The 16,479-nt window shown below is 54.7% G+C and overlaps 1 protein-coding gene across 1 annotated transcript in view; it reads left to right on the forward strand.

Annotated features, from left to right (window-relative positions):
- The first annotated feature begins 795 nt into the window (after positions 1-795).
- LOC111157387 (solute carrier family 6 member 2) overlaps positions 796-16,479 on the forward strand; it is a 43,560-nt gene continuing 27,876 nt past the window's right edge. Inside the window, exons 1-3 of the mRNA XM_022518751.1 lie at positions 796-1,069; positions 12,379-12,510; positions 14,386-14,623. Coding sequence (XP_022374459.1) covers positions 796-1,069; positions 12,379-12,510; positions 14,386-14,623 — 644 coding nt within the window. The remainder of the gene's footprint in view (positions 1,070-12,378; positions 12,511-14,385; positions 14,624-16,479) is intronic.

Genomic DNA, 16,479 nt, shown 5'->3' on the forward strand with positions numbered 1-16,479 from the left:
CGCGGGCTTAATGCAATCGGCGCGTTACCTGGGGCGCAGGCTACATTACCAGCCCGGCCCCCGCCCGGCGCGGCCAGAACCAGCCAGCCCGCGCCCCGCCGGCCGCCCCGTGCCTCCCGCGCTACCCGGGCCGCGCCCGAGCGCCACGCGGCGGAGCCCAGCCCCGGCCCGCGCCCCACAGCCCGCGGCGGCCAGGCGGGGCACCCGGGATCGCGGCGCTGCCGGACACGTGAGTGAGCCCTGCGCGCCGCCCGGCCGAGGTGTTCCGGGGAGGCCCCGGCTGCGTGCGCAGAGCGAGAGCGCCCGCGAGTTTGACGTGCAGAAAGGTGAGTGTCCGGGGAGGCTCCTGGGGCTGCTGGAGGCGGCACCCTTCCGAGCTGGGGGACAGGGAGCAGCGAATGGCACTGGTAGGGTCCCCGCCCGTGGGAAACCTCAGCCTCCGCGTGTCCCAGCCCCACCATTTGGGGGCGAGAGGGAGCGGGCGAATGAGGGAAGCGCTGCGGGATCCTGCGCGGGACCCACGGGGCGGACAGGGTCAGTCTCCACCTCTCAGTACCGTCTCAGCTCCTCGCACCACTCCCACTGTTTCGATTTTTTCCCCAACAGACGCGCTCCCGTTTTGGAGAACCCCGCGTCCGCCCAGTGTGCTCTGGCCGCTGTGTCTCCGCGCTCCCGGGAGGTCTCAGGAGGCGCCAGCAGGGCGGGATGGCCTAGTGACCGCATCTTTTCCTTTCATCCGCGCAGAGCCTCGGCGTGCTCCCAGTACCGCTGACGTTCCCCTCGCCAACCGCACCCATGCTTTTGGCGCGGATGAAGCCGCAGGTGCAGCCCGAGAGCAGCGGGGCGGACCCGGGGTCGGAGCAGCCCATGCAAGCGCGCAAAGCCGCGGAGCTGCTGGTGGTGAAAGAGCGCAACGGCGTTCAGTGTCTCCTGGCGTCCCGCGCTGGCGACGAGCAGCCCCGGGAGACCTGGGGCAAGAAGATCGACTTCCTGCTGTCGGTGATAGGCTTCGCGGTGGACCTCGCCAACGTGTGGCGCTTCCCCTACCTCTGCTACAAGAACGGTGGTGGTGAGCCCCTTGATGGGCTGGGGGTGTTTACTTGGGAGGCTCCCTGTCCTCAGCGGTGGCTGGGAGAGGGGCTGGGATGGAGGAGCTGGGACGCGCACGGGAGTAGAGGAAGCACGCGAGCGAGCCTGGAGCGCAGCAAGGGTCTGGACAGGGCTCCTGGAAAAAGGAGTTCAGTTCCCCGTGGAAAAGGGAAGTGGAGGCTTGCTCCTGGACAGTAATAGATGCATGGGTGGAAGGACAGAATCTGGGGCCCTACGTTGGGTGAGAAGCATTGATCTTTTGATGGTTCACAGGAAGAGAGGCAGAGATCTGGAGAGCTCTGGAAGGGGCACCAGAAGTGCACAGAATGTGACAACCAGGCACACAGGGACCCTAACTCCAGCACTCTGAGCCTTGGGGCAGGGACCTCTGGGCCAAAAGGGAAGAGAGGATGTGGGCTCTCTGAAGGTCCCTGGGGGACCCTGCACTCCTGGGGACAAAGACTCTGGAACAGAGACACACATAGAGAAGCTAGTGTCAGAGGGAACTCCTCTCTCAGGATGGGTGTTGTGTTGCTGGAGGCACCAGAGTGCACAGACTAGGTAGTGTGGCCTGATCCTGGAGGCAGGACACCCCGCTGATTGGGATGAAACATTTACCTCCTTGAGTCCTGGCCATGATGCAGGGTGGAGTGGAAGAGGGGCCTGGAGAAAACTCCAGTGGAAGCAGCCAGGATCTCTCCCCATCCTGAGCCCAGTGACAGATAACCTACCTGCCTGGGATGCGAGTCGAGATGGCCCAGTCCAAGGGCAGAGCCCTGGAAAAGGGGGACTGGGGGACAGGACACAAGGTCTTAAGACCCCAGCTCCTTCTTGGTGCCCAAAACACCCCAGTCCTGTGTCCCTTCTAGAATGAGCTCAGGGGTTCCCTGGGAAAATGATAGGGAGGAAGAAGTTGGCAAAGAGGGTCCCGCTCTGGAAACTTCTCTCTATCCACATCATCCTGCCCCGCGGGGGCTCTAGCTCATGACTCTGAATGGTCAGAGGCAGGCAGGGGGAGGGTTTGGAACCAGGTAGAGGGAAAGCTCGCGACCGGTCCCATCGAGTCTGGGAGCCAGCTGTTGGCTTCAGCGTTTGCCTGGACCCTCGCTCTGGTGGAGACGTGGGAAATGGTAACGCTCTTCCATGGTTAGCTGCTGTAGCCTTTCCAGAGTCTCTGGTTGGCTAAGAGAATTCAGGCCCTTTGGACCCAGGGAGGGAGGAAAGGCAGATTCTGTGTGTTTTTAGTGGGTGGGGAGGTGACGAATGAAAGATGGACCCCGAGATGAACCATCCGGCATGTCCTCAGGGGCCGTCCAAGACTGTGTGTCCCTACACAGTAGGAGGCCCTCTCACGCATCAGCAATAATTCTTGGCTTCTTCCCGACGTGAGGCACAGTGCTCAGTTCCGTAGGAACCCCCTACGTGTATTCCTCACCACTTCTGCCTGCCAGGGGCTTTAGTCATCTAAAGTGTCACATCACTACACGCCATTTCCCATTATAAGTGTTGGTTGAAACTAAAAGCCCCCCAAATGGTCAGTTGGACACATTGGCTAGATGAATATTCTCGAACTCCCACTGACACTGCGCTCCCGCAGCCATTGCCACCAGCTATGAACGCCTGCTGCATGCACGGTGATACACGGGGAGGGGGGAGCGCACAAACTCAGCCACTTTGCCACAGGTTCCAATTTTTAGGCAAACTGGGTGGGAATCTCCCTCTCCTTGGTCCGCTAACCCTGCATATCACGCACCTGAGCTGTTCGGTTATTTATAGCTTTGTGTGGTCATCACCCAAACAGATGGGGGCAGGGCACACCGAGAGCATAGACTGGCTTTTTCCTGCTTCTATCCCAAAGGCTTAAAATAAGGTCCAGATCCTAGGAATGTGGTAGAAGGCATCCAACAGACTTCTACTGAATGAGTAAATGAATGGAATGATCAGACAGCGGGAACCCCCGGCAGTAACTGACCAAGACAGGGAGCTCACGCTGGTTGGATGGGGCCGGCAGGCTAGAGGTCCGGGGACCTTGGCTGTGGAGTCCGAGGTTCCAACTTCTGTCAGCCAGACTTGGGGTGACCTCTCCTGCCTCAGCGTCTTCATCTGTCAAGTGGAAAGAATGGTTTTCACCTCAGAGGGTGAGGATGGGATTGTGTGATATAAGGCTCGTGGAGAGCCAGACAGGGAGGATGGCCCCTAGCAAAGGGAGCTGCTTCTGTTCCTTAACCACAGTTTGATGATGTGGGAAACGGATGGGAGAGATGACAAGTGCTCTAAAGGCCTGAGGAGGGGCTGCTTGGGAAAGAAGGGGAGGTGGACAGTCCTCAGAGCTCAGCCCCTTGGGATGGGAAGTGCATGGATAAGCCTTGAGACAGTAGGAGGCATCCTTGTTGTTCAAGAATGCACGTGAGATCATCTCAGAGACCAGGAGTGCGGGCTGGCGGGAGGGCAAGCCAGCAGAGATAAGGGCAGAGAGGCATGCCAGGGCTCAGCCCTGGAGACCTTGAATGCCATATTAAGGGGTGGGAAAGTTGTACCAGTGAATTTCCATTACTGGTCACCATGTCCATGGTTGACCCAAGGAAGCCGTGCAGCCTCTCCCTCCATTTCAGACTCGAAGGCAGCTCCTCTTCTAAACTACCCCCTAGCCCTCTGGGGGAGCTCAGCTTGGCCCCTTTGGAGTTTCATCCCTGCTGAGCTCTCCTGGCTGCTCCTTGGGTATCCGTTCTTAACCATAATTCTAGAATCAGCCACTGAGATGGGCCAGCAGGTTGGCAGGTGGGTCTCCTGTAATTGTGGAAGCAGCCCAAAGACCCAAGTTTGAATCCCGGGTCTGTTTCTCTGGGTGTGGCCCAGCCCCTCTCTCAGCCCAAGTTCCCCATTACAGCAGGAGAGGAGCCTCGATGACCCCCCCCCGCCAAGACCTATCCTTCTGTGATGACCTGGCTCAGCATCACGCCCAAGCCAGGATGCCCCCTGCATCCTGTTATTTACTAGCCCGGGTGATCTTCTGGTGCCAGTCTAAACATGGTAACCTCCACATTTGGCTGTGCACGCTGGCATACACTGGAGCATATTGTGAAATGACAAAGGTCCGAATTGTTTCGGCCCCTGGCTAATACTTTCTGAATAAATTCCTGGGAACGATCAGCCTGTCTGAACATCTTCCCAGAGGCCAGCTGCAGGGATGCACACGTGTGGGAGGCTAGCAACAGGGGAAGCCAGTCTTGGAAATTCTCAAACAGAGAGACAGTGCAAGGACATGGGGGCTATTTTCAGGGGGCTAGAATCTCCCCTGCACCTGTGGTCCTGGGCCTGGCCTGGGCTGGTCCCCAGGGAGATGTGGGCAGACCACCTGGGTCTCCGCGCCAGCCTTCCCTGCCAGGAAAGGGGTCTTGCAAAGGCTGCTTCTGTTTGAGATGAGTCCTGTGCTGTCAGACACATGGTCTCTGGGCTCAGACACACCCAGGTTTGAATCTGAGCCCGACACTTCCTGGAAATGGAGCCCTGGACTCATCCTCTCCAGGCCTCAGTTTCCTTGTGCAGAGAAGGAGAAAGCGTCTACCTTCCGGCAGGATGATGATGTCCATGACATAAACAAAACTCTCAAAATAGTGTCTGGCAAATAGAAGGGGCCAGCAAATGGACTTCTTCCTGTTGTTGTTAGTGTTTGATGATTTTTAACTACAGGCTAGACCCGGGAGTACGGTACGGTCCTGAGTTTTGAGGGAACAGAATCCATTCTAGGAAGAGATTAAGGAAGGGGAGTCAGGCTGGACAGCAGGCACACCTCGGCCTGGGGAATCAAGAATCTGGGTTCTGAGAGTCTAACCTCCTCCCACTGCTCTTTGCTCACCTGGAAGATGGGGATTAACATTCCTGCACCAGACATGTTGTTCTGGTCCCGAATAGGGTTCTTCTCCATTCCTTAGTACGCTGAGGGTCTCAGGTACCCATAGCTTCTATGGGGGTGGGAACCCTCTTGGCCAAAATATCTGGGCTTCTGGAGGCTGAATGTGAAATGGTGGCTGGTGCTGAGGTCAGAGGTTTGTAAACTCGGTGCCCTCACATCCAGCCTGCCTACAGGAGGCCACCTACACCCTGGGCTTGCCAAGCCCGGTACGGATCGTTCAGCTCAAGTGCATGGGGCCCCCCAGAGATAAGTTTGCAGGAACTAGTTGGTGCTCATCAGAGACTAGAGCTGAGTCTGGAACCTGGAGTCATCAGCATGAATGAGGCTCTTCCCTGAGGCTCATTACTCTGATCTAGCCAAAAAGGTCTAAAGAAGCTGTTTCCAGCAAGACGGGATTTCACGGGGATAAATGTTACACCCTTTCCTGTGGTCCCAGACCCAACTGCCCAAGTAAGGATTAGGTCACAGTACAAGTGGAGGAGGGCCCTGGGGCTTTCATTAGCTGCACCCTCCACATGAGTCACCGCTGGGAGCCACTTTCTGCACAAGAAAGCATTTCCAACATGCCCACCTTATGCCAGGAACACAGAGATGGCTGAAAGGCAATTCCCCGTAGTCTAGGGCAGCTATCCTAGAAGTTAACGTCATCTTGGATTCTGTTATTGGAAGTCTTATATCCCAAATGAGGGAGAGGAGGTTCTACTGTTCTTTGTGGGCAGCATTTCCTTCCAGAATGTAGTTCTGAGCATCCAGGACACACTCTTATGTTCATTTTCAAGAGACCAGGACCAAGATTGGGAAACCCCAGCCTTCAAGGAGCTCTAGGGAAAGCCCAGCTTCATTAATAATAACCAGGTCAGATCCTGCAAAGGTGAATTTTCAGAAGGAGAATTTTCACATGGGGAGGAGTAACCCCAACTCCAGGTTTCCCGAATTGCACCCCCCAGGGCCCTCCTGAAAGGGGCTAGCGGTGTCCATCTATCAGGACGTGGGCATGTTTCCTCGCTGGGGGTGTCCCCTGATCTCAGAGCCAAGGTCAGCTCAGAGGTCAGCTGGAATGTGTAGATCACTCTGCGGGGAGTGTCTACAGGTGTGTGCACCCATGGTCCCGCCTGATCTCCGTGAAAGGCAGGAGTCCAGGGCTGCAAGACTCTACTGGGGGATCCAGAGGCCAGTGGGAAGGGGCCTACAGTGGTCCTTGAGGCCCTTAAAGAGAAGATAAGTCTGGGGGAGGAGGAACCACAAGGCGTCACCCCATGGTTCCAATACCCTACCCTGGACGGTGTCTGTGTTGACAAACTTGAAGATCTGGGCTCGGTTTAGTATAAGAACTGGAGTTTTTCCCTAGAGGAGTGGCCACACGAAGCCAGCTGTTTAGCTGGCAAAGGCTCAGAGGGGATGTTCAGGCTAACACCCAGTGCGCAAAGCATCGCTTTGGACAAGATCGATCTGTTTTGTTCTCCGCGGCTCTCAGGCCAGAAGGAAGGCGAAAGGGGAGGCTGTGGGGAAGGGATTGAGGGAAAGGGAAAAAGCAGTGCTGGCCAGATGGAGAGGTTGGCCACCAGGTTCAGCAAAGCCTCAGCTGACCGTGGGAACCTCGGAGACCAGGATGGCTCCCCCAGACTTGTCCTGAGTTGAGGTGAGGAGGCCAGGACTATGCCCCAATGACAGCTTGTTAGTGGATACAGGTGCTTTGGGAAGGGGACGTGGCCTTGGGTACAGTGGCTATCTTCAACTGAGGCAGTTGCCAGGGGCCTGATGCCTGAGGGCTGAGCAGTGCTCGCCATGGGGGAGCAGGTCCCTCATTCCTGAGGGCCTTCTGGGCAGCACTGTGGGAGCCCTTTGTGGTCATGGGCTGGCGGTGGCCTGGGAGAACCCTTGACCCCGTTCCTGCTTGTGGACCACACTCTTGTTTGGGTGCAGTGGAGTAGCCAGCCTCCCTTGGGACGGGGACACGAGGACCCAAGGGACTGCCTCAAAGTCCCTCCGTGCTGGGAAGCCTCCAGCAGGCATTCAAGGTTGTGCTCTGGGAAGGACCCTCAACTCCCACGGGTGATGGTCGACGCGATTTCCGGTTTGCAGAGGTGTGTTGTGCATGCGCGGCCCTGAGTGATGGCAGGACACAATTCGCATGCACAGAGCACCCCCTAAGTGCCAGGTACTTGCTTCTCCTCCATCATTGCCAGTTATCCCAGCAAACCGGTGACACGTAGCCTGTCCCCCGTGCTTTCCCATACGGGCCAGTGCTCCAACTCTCCAGACCCCAGCTGGGGGCCCACCTGGAGTTAGCAGACCCCCCGGGTTCAGGCTCAGTCCCGCAAGACCCCTCCCACTTCAGATGCCCGGCGAGGTGTCCCGCTGTCACCTGGTTCTCTCGTCAGGTGCAGTCATCGGCTACGGCAGCTCCTAGAACTCCGGGAAGCACTGACATACATTCTCCAGCCTGTTACAACGGGTATGCTAAAGGGTGCCAGGGAGAAGCACGATGAGGAGGTCCGAGGGGTGAGGTCTGGAAGATTTTCCAGGAGTTTCTGCCCTCCCAGAGTTGGGATGGGTCATCCTCCTGGCACGTGCGTGTGTTCACCAACCCGCAGGTTTTCCGAGTTCTGTAGCTCAGAGATCTTTATGGAAACTTCATCACATGGGTGTCACTGATACCCAGCTTCATCTCCAGCCCCGCTTTCTGTCCCAGAGGTTGGAAGCTGAGGGAGGCTGGAAGTTCCAAGCTTGTAATCAGGGTCTGGCCTTCCTGGGGACCAGGCCCCACCCAGGGGCTCCCCAAGAATTGTCTCACTAGAACAAAAGGTCCTCCTATCACCCGGAAAAATTCCAAGGGATTTAGGAGCTCTGTGTAAGACACTCTTGTCATCCTCCCACCACCACCACACCCACCCCACCCCCCGCAGAAAACTGAGAGGTTTTTAAAAGCTCTGTGTCAGGAACCTGGAGCAGAGACCAAATATCTTACGTCACAGGGGGTCTGCCCTGGGCCCTGTGCTTCAGAGAGCCCCATTTGGCCCTCCTCTCCTTCTCACTGAGGCCAGGGCTGAGAAATCCTTCCCCCATCCCACCACTCCAGGTACCCAGACCCTGGATTTCCCTGTGCAAACGCCCCAACCCCCTTCTGGGTCTGCGTGGACCTCCTACCTCCCACCTGTCATGTGGTCTTACTGGAGGGGCGCAGGGCCTGGGTTCCAGGGGAGGCTGGGGGACCCGTTGTCTGCAGGGGTGTGGACAGAGCTTAGACATGTGGATGCAGGAGTTCACATGTGTGTGCAAAAGGCCTTGCATGTCGTTGGACAGTGCTGAGGGGGAGAAGAAGCAGGGTGCGGGCAAATGCAGCTCCCCCTATGTTATCACGCGCCATGCAGAGCTATAGGAGGGCAGGGCAGCCTTGTAATAGAACCGTCATGAAAGTCTAGCTGTGGATACAGAGCATGTTTGATTTAAAAGACGTGGCCTGATGTGTCGTGTTGAAAATGTGGGGTATAGCTCCCCACGTGTACCCTTGCCCCCAACCCCACCCATGCACCAGCGGGGAGCAGCACGGTCTCCTACAGAAATCTCACCCTCTCTCACACCTTATGTTTGCTATGCCTTTGGGGCATTCGGGAAAGGGGCACAAATCTAAGTCTCGGCACGGACCAGGGTTTTCATGCAGATCTGGTGAGAGCCATAAGCAGTGACCATCCTTATCTGGGCTACAGGCACCCGGGAAATAGGTTTGTGGGTTTTCACTTCTTGGTATATCAAGGTGTGGCCAGAAGGCAGAGTTGGAGGAAAAAGTGGATTCAGCTAGGTCTCAGGGGGCCCTCCTCTCCTTCCTGCAGCCCCACCCTGATCACACTCTCCCCACCCCACTCCAAATCCCCAGCAAGCCTGAGCCCTCCCACCTCTACTGAGCCCCCTGTAGGCATTCTCTCCCCTTTCCTGAGTTCCTCCTCATTTGCCCTCCTCATCGGCCCCAGTGCTTCCCACTTGGAACTTAGTGACTGCGGGGCTTCCCTACCTGAGGACTTTTCATTGGCACAGAAGATTCCAGAGCCTCTCTGTGACCAGTAGGGTTTCCCATGTAGTGGTGGGGTGTCAGGGAGTGTGCACTGGGCTAGAGGTGATGGGGCAGATGTTTTCCTTATGAAATTCATCCGAAGGCCATTAGTCAGAGACCCTTTTATGGCTGACAGTTCTTTTCCCCATGTGTTTGTGGGTGTCAGTGCGAAGGAAGCTTGTGAGTGTGCACAGGTGTGCATCTGTGTCCATGCATAGGTGCTGAAGGCTCAGGAGGTATGCCCTGTAGGCATTTCTCCAGGTCTGCACACCAGCACCTGCAAAGAGCATTCCAGAATCAAGACAGGATTGTGGGCTTGTGGCCACTGAGGTTCTCTGCTCTTGGGGCCTCGTGCGAGGCTGTTTGCTGCGGGTAGTACCACACATGAATGTGTAGCAGGCCCGTGGGAGTGTGGTGGTATAGACCTTGCAGGACAGTAACTTCTAGAAAGCATGTAATCCAGCCTCAGTTTCCCAGGAGCTACTGCAGGCCTGTTTCTAAGAAAGGCCTCCTCAGTTGACCTCAGTCAACCTGGAAATCCCTTTCCCGCTCTTCAGCTCTGCCCCAGTTGCCTCCGGATCCTTCTGCAAAGGGGTTTGGGTCATCTAGCTGGTCAACGTCTTCTTGGAGAAGAAGGCACCAGCCACCGGGCAGCTTTCTGGGTTTTAGCCACACTCAGCTGTTCCATCATTCTGGAGTGTTCTTGGGCTGTTTGCTCCCAACTCAGTGGCTGGTCCACATCAGACACATTCAGAGAAGAGCCTCGGGCCCGTGCAGACCCATCATCTTCCCTCCTTCTCTCCCTTGCTGGACTCCCAGCCAAGCACAAGAGAAAACACATCCCAGCCTAGGCAATCTCATTGGCAGGTGCCACCCAGAGGTTTAAGAGTTGAGAAAACTCTCCCAGGTGAGACACCTGGTTATCTGGCTGACGTTGCTTGTTCCCTTTTGTTATAGAAAAGAAATGTCTTGTTGTCAGCAGTAAACCACAGGGCGGAGATCTAAGCCGTCATTCCCAGCTTTTTCCTTCCCCGCTGTCCCGTGGGCCACTGACTTCGGTCTTCTGACCTGTCCTGTTCAACTGTCAGATAGCTCTATTTCCCCTCCTCTCTGGCTGCGGTCTCCCAAGGGCAGTAGTGGGTGGCCACAGGCAGGGCGGGGCACAAAGAGATCCAGGTGGGAAGCCCAGCTGCCTATTTCCTAGTCTGGACAAGATACTGGTGACTCTTTCAATGATGGCTTTACGTGAATAATTAGTGTGTGGCTTACAGATGACAGGTGCTCGCCAGTGTCTGCCACCAGCCACCGCCATCAGCATTACCGCCCCCACTGGGATTGCTGTCCCACCGTGGACAGACGTGGGCTCAGGTGCTAGATCAGCCCTCTCTGTGTGGGAGAGGGGCAGGGGTGGAGTTTGACAGCAGGGACGGAGCAGGGGATGAGAGAGGTAGGCGTCTGGGCATTGCAGGGAAGTCAGGCGTGGAGCAGGGAATGGAGGGTGGGTGTGACCAACAGACTAGATGGTCTAAGCTGGCTCCAGACCCCCAGGGTCAGAACACAGAACACTCCCCTCTAAGACCCTGTTCAGTCTCACGTCTTCACTGAGGCTGGAATGTTCTGGAATCTGCAAAATATCTTGGGAATGGCTCTGGAGCTCTGAAGGCAGGCAGACCTTGGCCCAAACCCCAGATCCATCCCTGACTGGCTGGGTGACTTTGGTCAAGTCACTTGATTTCCCCAAGCCTTCATTCTCTCCTCTGAAAAATGGGTCTATCAGGTGCCACCTTAGATTTTTCTGGGTAAGGTAGATGGGATCCCAGATGTCCAGTGCCCAGTGCCGACTCAATACATAGGAGGTACTCACTTTCTGGCAGTTTCTTTCCTGTGCCCACCATGCTGGGCCATCTCTTGCTACAGCACTTCATGCTTTGTCCTCTAGAGCCCCGGGCTTCCTCAGGAGAAACCCTGGGAAGAAAGTGGAGATTGACTGTCTGAGTCGCTGGGCACGTTTGACCCGGGGTGCCATGTGACTTCGCCGTAATCCTCTGTAAAATCAAGATGGTGATCATCTCTGCAGCTTAACGCTGGTGTGAAGATGGAATGAGACCTTGCCTGGAAAGTGCTTGGAATGCAGCCCAGGACGTTCTAGTCCTCATGCTACCGTCAGGAAATATTTCCCAGTTTCTGCACTTTGCTGGTGTGGGTGGGCCAGAGAGCGTTTTGTTTCCAAGGTTACGGCATCTCGGCCAAAGGCCAGAGGCGGGGATGAGTGTGGATCTGGTCCGGCCACCTCCAGCTGCGTCAGGAAAAGGAGTTGGCATTTTGCTTCGGTACCACTTGTAGCCGGGGCTGACACGGCGCATATCCCAGTGAGTCACCTCACGGCGTCAGAGCCCCGTGAGCTCACCTCGGGGCTGCTGGGCATGCGGAGGGTCATCTCTGAAACTCAACCGTGGCTCATCCCACTGGGAACTCTCCCAGGGATGAGTCGCTGCCCCTTCCTTGGCAGGGGCCCCCCCTCTAGTTTCTGCTATGCCCCGGGTGTGCTCCTTCCCTGGTCAGAGACTTGCTCCGGGGTTTGGTTCCCCTCAGCTGCCTGTCACAGGGGGAGGGAGCCTCATGGGTCCGAAAGACCTGAATGCGAATCCTGCTTCTGTCACTGACCAACAGCGCCAACAAGACTGTTTCAACTCTGCCCTCAGTTTCCTCCGACAGAGTGACATAGTGACTCTGTCTGATGATGTCTCATAGTGAAACTAAGAATCCAGTGAGATTGTGTTTGGGAAAGCCCCCCGGGAACTGAAAATGAGACAAATTAGAAACTCAGTCATAGGTGGGCACGTCTCTCTCCCTCTCTGATCGCCATTTTCTGACCTCTCCCAGGAGGCTTTGGGGCGATTGGACTCCCCCAGAGCGTCGGTTCGGGCAAGGAAATGTTCTGCGGTTGCAGGAATTGGGTAAAGGCTGTACCTCTTAGCATCCTCATGGCACACTCTGTGCCTGGGTATCAAAGGCTGGAAGAATCCTGCAAGAAACAAGCCCGTTCCGCTCTGATGAAGCCAGATTTTACTGCTCGGCCCACAGAACCTCATTAGCGTGACTGATGGTTCTTCTTGGTGCACCCACAGTTGTCATCCGTGTAACGATGATCTGTATTCGTGGCTCTGTGTCACTGTATTTATGTGCCAAGCACCCCTGGGGAAGTGGCCAGGGACCCGGGAAACAAGGACCCTGAGGTTCTGGAAATGTGGATCCAGGCACCCTGAGGGGCAGGCGCAAGGCTGGGCAGGGCTCCGGGGAGGTCATATGCTGCCTCTCTGTCCTCCAGGTGCCTTTCTGATTCCATACACTCTGTTCCTCATCATCGCCGGGATGCCTCTGTTCTACATGGAACTGGCCCTGGGCCAGTACAACCGAGAAGGAGCGGCCACAGTGTGGAAGATATGCCCATTCTTCAAAGGTAAAGCATGGGTCTGGGGGAGTTCAAGACCATCCACAAGATTGCCCTGGGGGCCCTTGGAGAAACTGCTCCAGAGGTGGGATCTGAAGTAGAGCGGCTCTCTGAGGCCCGTAGCGGGGGAGGTCAAGAGCACCCACTGTTCAGTGTTAAGGGGAGAGCCCTGGGTGTGTCGGGAAGAGCTTAGCCTAGAAAGTCTAGACTCCTGGGGACCAGTTCCACTTTTACTGCTGAGTGAGCAGGGGTTGTCTGTTTTCCATGTGGGAAATTTTTATGGAAAGTCACAAATACCCAGCTCCTCTCCACTCATGCTCTCGTGGCAGAGATGTGGTGAGCTGCTCGTGGGCCTTTCCAGGCTCAGCTAGAAACCTGTCACACCATCTTGGATCCAGCAGCCACCACTGACTGATCACAGCTGGGAGAGGTGATGAGGCCTGCTTGCATTTGGGACTTGGAGCACATCTGGAGAAAGTAGCCATCGCAACTGGCCTTTCTTGGCTCCTGTACCTTGATGAGAAGGGCATGGAGTCAGAGCTAGCGCCTCCCAAGCACTGGTTAGTGACCAGGGCCCAGATGATACTGAGGGCCGGTATGATTCCCATGCACCTCTTCTCAGCTTATATGCGTCTCTAACCCCCTTCTCTGTACTCAGCCCTGTAGTAGACACAGGCTGGTACAAGAGGCTTGTAAGACATGTGTATTGGTTAGTATTGTTTAGTTTCCAGAAATCCCACTCAAAATGACTTTAATGTAGAAGAGAATTAATTGGCTTATGATACAGTAAAGTCCAAGAGTTTTGTGCCATCTTCAGGTGCAGCTTGATCCAAGTGCTTGAATAAGATTACCTGGAATTTCTCTCCACCTCAGTCCATCTGAAGTCAGCATTAGCATCCATCTCAGGCATATTCTTCTCAGGTACCATCAAAACTGGCCATCAGCAACAATATGACCTCCTACCAAGTTTAACAGTGACACAATACATCAAAAACACCTTCCATCATCTTCAAAGTTCCCAGAGAGGACTCTCATTGGTTTTACTTGAGTCATAGACCCATCTATCAACTGATCCTTGTGGCTCTGGGCTAGCAGAACTCTGAATGGCCACGTCTGAGGCATGTGCCTATAGCTAGGTCAAGGACGTGAGGGATTAGCCTTACCCAAACCTCACATACTAAGAATGCTTAAGGCAACTTCCTTAAAGCAATGCTGCACAGACAGAAAAAGAAATTCTACCCTAGGCAAAAGCCTAGAACTAGCTAGCCCACGGGGAGCTTCTGATACATTCAGGAGGGTGGCATTAGCACATACGCGAAGCAGATGGTTGAAAGTAGGGCCAGTGCTAATCAGGGAGTTTGTTTGGGGTTCCCCAGAAGCAGGTCCTGAGACAAGAATTTGTGTAGGGAGTTATTTTGGGAGGTGATTCTAGGAAGGACTGTCAGGGCACAGAGAAGGCGAGTCAGCCAATAAAGGGTGTGTCATCAAGCCCGTTCCACCGTGCACCAGCGGCTCACCCCACAGGGAGAGAGTATTAGTGGACCTCACTGTCACTGTTACTCCGCCCCAGGGGTGAGGGACCCGGGGTACTCACACTCCAATACCTTCGTCCACTCTAGTACTTACACTCTGGCTGCTCCCTGGGGGCAGTGAGGGCCTGGCACTCCTGGCCGGCCTGATGAGGAAGCCGAGGGGCCCCAGGGGCGCGAGAGAGCATTCGGGCGAAGGGCTGGTGGGTTCCCAGGGTGTATGGGTGGGGATGCCGAGGAGAGGCAGAGGGGTCGGGTCGTGCCGTGGTTGGAGCTGGCTCCCCGGGAGATGTGAGTGGCTCTGGGACGGGGCCAGGGGTAGCCCCCTCCTGACCTCGCTGTGGCCCCCACACAGGAGTGGGCTATGCCGTGATCCTCATCGCCATCTACGTTGGTTTCTACTACAACGTCATCATCGCTTGGTCACTCTACTACCTCTTCTCCTCCTTCACCCTCAAGCTGCCCTGGACTGACTGCGGTCATTCCTGGAACAGCCCTAACTGCACCGATCCCAAGCTCCTCAACGGCTCCGTGCTGGGCAACCACACCAAGTACTCCAAGTACAAGTTCACGCCCGCAGCAGAGTTCTATGAGTAAGTCATCGGGCGTGTGTCCTACTCACACGGGCACACCAACCCCTGTGTTGGGCCGGACCTGGGCCCAAGGCTAAGGAAATACCCCGAGAGAGGAGGGGACACCCCAGCCGTGGTATGTGGGATGTGTTGGGCAGCCAGCACCTGCTAGGAGCTGAGGATCCAGCCATGGATGGGACAGTGACAGACCCTGGGTTCTGGCAGGGGACAGCCGGGCTGGGGAGAAATGCCCAGGTCGGCAGACAGGAAAGCAAGAAAGTTTGAGAGAGTCGATGTGCCCTTCAGGAAATGAAACATATTTTCAGGAGTGTAAGTGCTCTTAAGGAACCAAAACCAGGTATGTGGTAGATAGAGATGGTTGGGGAGGTGAAGGGGCAGGAACATTTGCTCCCGTGGTCAGGGAGGGCTTCTCTGAGGAGGTGACAAGAGAACAGATGAAGCCAGCCAAGGGAACATCTAAAAAGGCTCAGCCGATGGCGCTGTAGCTTGAACCCCAGTGGAACGGATCCTGAAGCTGTCACCTGGGGATTCCGGTGGGGCAAGGAGCTGGAGCTGGTGTGTGAAATTTGAGAGGCGGGAGGGAGGCCAACCGTGGGCAGCTCGGGGGAAACATTTGGACCGTGTGTGCATGAGAGTCACTGACTGGTGATAGAAGACAGAACATCTTTTTTAAAAAGACACTTTAGATACTGACATCATTTTAGACACAGAAAGTTATAAATGTAACCCCTGGAACTCTTGTATGCTCTCCACCCACCTGACACCTTATAGAACCAGAATGCAGGGAGTGAAATCAGAAAGGGAATGTTCCTGTGCTGTTAATTAATCTGCTACAGAACCTTTTTTTTTTTTAATTCATCAGTTTTCCCACTCATGTCCTTTTCTGGCCCAGGATCTGCTTCCCCTTAGTCTCCAGACTGTGGGAATTCTTTGGTCCTTCCTTGAGTGTCATGACCATGACCCTTGTGAAGAGTAGTGGTCAGTGATTCTATAAAGGCACCCTCCATGTAGACTGGTTTGCTGTTTTCTCCTGGTTCAACTGAGCTTAGGCATTTTGGACGAGAATCCCGGAGGGAAGATGCTGCATCCTTCCCGGTGCTCCATGCTGGGGCGGCGTGGGGGTACGTGATGCCAGTCTCTCATTACCAGGAGCGTTAACCATGGTTGCTTGGCTAAGATGGGAGCAGCCAGCTCCCTTCTGGATGGAGACAGCATTATTTCTTTTGTCATTCACAAGTGTCTTCCCCAAGCCACTTGAGGTTATCCAGATATCTTGTTTCTCATCATCCTCTGACCCACAATTCTCGAGCACCCCTCAATGATCCTTGCAAGCAAAGATGATTGTGATAGCGTTGGTCTCATTGTGATTTTTCTATTCCCATCATTCCGTCTAGATTAATGGGTTGGAATTCTTCCGTAAGGAAGAGTTATCCCTTTCCCTCTCTGTATTCATTCATTAGATCACTCACAAATTCATTTTCTTGAGATACCATGAACATAAAACATAATGTGAATTTCAGGTGTATAGCGATTTGAAACACGTATACATTGCAAAACGATGACTACAGTAAGTTCAGTGGACATCCATCACCACACATAATTACAATTTTTTTTTCCTTTGTGATGAGAAACTTTTAAGATCTACTCTCTTGGCAACTTTCAAATTTATAGGACAATGTTGTTAACTGGATTCCCTACGCTGTGTGTGGCATCTGCAGGACTTACTTATTTTATTTATTTATTTTTAAAGATTTGATTTATTTATTTATTTACTTACTTATTTTTTTAATTAATTTATTTATTTATTTGACAGACAGAGATCACAAGTAGGCAGAGAAACAGGCAGAGAGAGAAAG

This window comes from Enhydra lutris, unplaced genomic scaffold, assembly GCF_002288905.1.
Source record: "Enhydra lutris kenyoni isolate GAN:26980312 unplaced genomic scaffold, ASM228890v2 scaffoldscaffold54, whole genome shotgun sequence".
NCBI classification, from domain to species: Eukaryota; Metazoa; Chordata; class Mammalia; order Carnivora; family Mustelidae; genus Enhydra; species Enhydra lutris.